The 3,183-nt window shown below is 52.1% G+C and overlaps 1 protein-coding gene across 1 annotated transcript, besides 5 other annotated features; it reads right to left on the reverse strand.

Annotated features, from left to right (window-relative positions):
• Window position 1: 1 nt before the first annotated feature.
• Window positions 2-32: a microsatellite.
• Window positions 33-106: 74 nt separating this feature from the next.
• Window positions 107-125: a microsatellite.
• A 534-nt stretch (window positions 126-659) lies between these two features.
• Window positions 660-681: a microsatellite.
• A 57-nt stretch (window positions 682-738) lies between these two features.
• TraAM80_04411 (cytidine triphosphate synthase) lies at window positions 739-2,526 on the reverse strand (the record flags this gene model as incomplete). The annotated part of the gene is made up of 1 exon (XM_029381341.1): window positions 739-2,526. The coding sequence occupies one exon, from the start codon at window positions 2,524-2,526 to the stop codon at window positions 739-741; it is 1,788 nt and encodes a 595-aa protein (XP_029238834.1).
• Window positions 2,527-2,589: 63 nt separating this feature from the next.
• Window positions 2,590-2,640: a microsatellite.
• A 127-nt stretch (window positions 2,641-2,767) lies between these two features.
• Window positions 2,768-2,790: a microsatellite.
• Window positions 2,791-3,183: the final 393 nt, after the last annotated feature.

Consider the following 3,183-nt stretch of genomic DNA (forward strand, 5'->3'; position numbering starts at 1 on the left):
CATATATATATATATATATATATATATATATACACCTACACGCTCTCTCTTGCTTTTTATCCTCCTCTTTTTCTCTATATGCGATCTCGCTCTGTGTCCCTCACCATTCTTTTTTTTTTTTTTTTAGGTCGTCAAGGAAGTATATATGCTGTTTTTTTTTTTTTTTGCCAGCCGCTTCTGGTTTGGTTCGTCACTTTGGAGGAATCTTATGGCAATGTTTCTGCGCCCTTTAGAGCCGGTGCCGATGGCGAAGGATCAGGCAGATGATACTCTTCCCTGTCCCCCCGTACCCATACGTGGCCACTCTCTCTATCTCCCTCCCTGTGAGCGTGCGCGCGCGAAAGAGGGAAGGAAAAAACGGCGCGGAGACACTCACAAGCATTCATCTAAAAGCTATGTCTGGTTACGTTCCCCACTTCAGCTGAAGTTCGGCCTTCGTTATGCCCTCCCCCCCTCTTCTTTTTTGCTTTTGTTTTGTGGATGCGCGTTTGTTTGTTACTGTTATCTTCTGCATTTCTTTATTTGTGTGGCCTTTTCCTCCACTTTTTTTTTTTGCTTCTTCTGGTTCCTCCCTGCTTGTGGTCGCACACCTTCGAGGGCAGCCCTATGTTTTTGTGCGTCCGTTCCTGTTCGTCATCTGTGCTTCTCCCTCCCTCCCTCACACACACACACACATACGCATTCCCCGCGTGCACCTGCCTTTATTGCGGCGCACCACACGTGCACGTGAGCTTTTCACTACGCGGACCGCGGCGACGGCTTGAGGCGGCGCAATGCGCACGCCTCCGGCCACCTGTGCTCCTTCTTCGCTGCTGCGGCCATGAACGCGAGGTACGGCGGTGACGGGTCCAACGGTGACGAGATGAACTCGGGGTGGAACTGGACGGCGAGGAAGAAGCGAAGAGCTGGCAGTTCAATTGCCTCCACACGCGTTTGCGGGCCTAACACCGCGTCCGACATCCCACTAAACAAAACACCCGCCGCACGCAACTCGTCAATACAGGACGTGTCTACCTCGTACCTGTGACGGTGGCGCTCCACGACGACGTCGGCGCCGGAGTAGATGGTGGACATGATGGAATTCTTCTCAACTATGTGCACGTTGCGGGCCCCTAGGTGCATGTTGGCCCCCATGCTATGGCGATCGCAGTCCATGATGTGCACAATCTGATGGGTGCTGCTGCTGTCAAACTCCTCGCTGTTTGCGTCCTTCCACCCAATCACGTTACGGCAAATTTCAATAAGGGCTACCTGCATCCCCAGGCAAACGCCAAAATAGGGAATGTTGTGACGGCGCGCCAACTCCACCGCAACGCACTTGCCATCCACCCCACGTTTACCGAAACCGCCTGGAACAAAAATGCCGTCGCACTCGAGAATGGCCTCCTTGGCCTCCTCTGCATTAGGCCCCTCCAACATTTCCGACTCCATGTACATGATGTCAAGCCGAACATGCAGGGCAATCTGACAGTGTTCCAGGCATTGCAGAACCGAGAAATACGCATCCCCACCAGCTGTGACATATTTTCCCACAAAAGCAATTCGCACAACCGGGTTTGACATGTCACGCAGAATCCTGGTATACTCCACATACGTCTCATAGCTGGGCACGTCCGCTGCTGGAACCTTTGGGTGTAGCCGTAGCTTGTGCAGTAACCGCTCAACCAGGCCATCCTTGGTGAATTCCACAGGAATCTCATACAAGCAATCCACATTTGGTGCCCCAATAATGTCACAAATTTTAACACCACATTGATTACTTAGCTTCTCCTTCACCTCCTTCGTAAGGCGTTCCTCACTACGGCATATCATAAAGTCCGGCTGAAGGCCAATAGACAAGAGAGCACGAAAGCAGTGCTGCGTCGGTTTTGTCTTCTGCGCCCCACCAAAAACTGGAAGGTACGTTGTGTGCATCAAGCAAAAGTCTTGCGGCGGAATGGAATAGCGAAGACGGCGCAACGCCTCCATAAAAGGCTGCGACTCCATATCCCCTACTGTGCCGCCAACCTCAATCATGCAGATCTCCGGCCCTTTGCCACTCTCACACACCGCCTCCTGACAGACATTGAAGATGTGATCCACCACCTCGTTCGTAAAATGCGGCACCAACTGCACCGTCTTTCCCAGAAATCCTCCGGCACGCTCCTTCTCAATGAGTTTGTGGAACACCTTCCCGGTGGTGATATTGTGATTTGACTTTAAGGATACCGCCATCCAGCGCTCATAGTTACCCAAGTCGAGGTCTACTTCGCCTCCGTCAGCGAGAACGTACACCTCGCCATGTTCGAACGGGCTCATTAGTCCCGCGTCAATGTTGATGTAGGGGTCAATCTTAATGCTGCACACGCGGTAGCCTTGTGCACGGAGCAAAGCGCCAGTAGCCGACGTCGTCACCCCTTTCCCAAGCGAACTACAGACACCACCCGTTACAACAACAAACTTAATGTTGTTGTTACTGTCCATCGAGCGTGTCATGGGGGAGGGAAGGTAGTACGACGACCCAGTGGCCATGGATCTGCCAAGCATTATGGTAACACACAAAAAATACACGCTCTTCTGTGCACAAACGTCGCCCTGACCTCAACTTCAACAAGACAAAACGAAGACAAGATGATCACGCACACAACAACACAATACAAGCTAGTAACCAAGATGCAGCCTCCAGCCAATCTAATACAAAAACACAAAAAAAAAAACTACAATACGATTTGATACAGTCGTAACAACACAACAAGCAAAGAAGGAGCGGGGTCAATGAAAGCTGAAGACACACACACACACAGACAGCACTGCACATCAATCCCGTCACCGACAGACAACCGTGACGGCCCAGAGTGAGGCGTGGCTAATCAATGGTTCTTGGGCGCCTTAATTGGGACGCTCCCGCGCGAGGCAAGGCGTGACATCCCACTCAACGGGCCCTTGCGGGGCTGCCAATAGACAAGGGGAGGGTGAAAACGAGGAAAAGAAAGGGAACACGGTGGCGCTGATCATGGGGATGTTCTTCTGCATCAGTTCGAGTGCACGCTGCACACGTCGGTGGAGGACAAGTACATCCAGTGTCTAATCACTGCGCGGCTGCAGGGGCCACTTGCACAGCGGCAGGCGACGGGAGGCTCGGGGGCGACGACTACAAACGAAGAAAAGCGGGAAAAGAAAGTAGAAATTAGAAGCACAGAGGGC

Source organism: Trypanosoma rangeli, assembly GCF_003719475.1.
Source record: "Trypanosoma rangeli strain AM80 chromosome Unknown Tra_15.4_contig_00128, whole genome shotgun sequence".
In the NCBI taxonomy this organism is placed as follows: Eukaryota; Euglenozoa; class Kinetoplastea; order Trypanosomatida; family Trypanosomatidae; genus Trypanosoma; species Trypanosoma rangeli.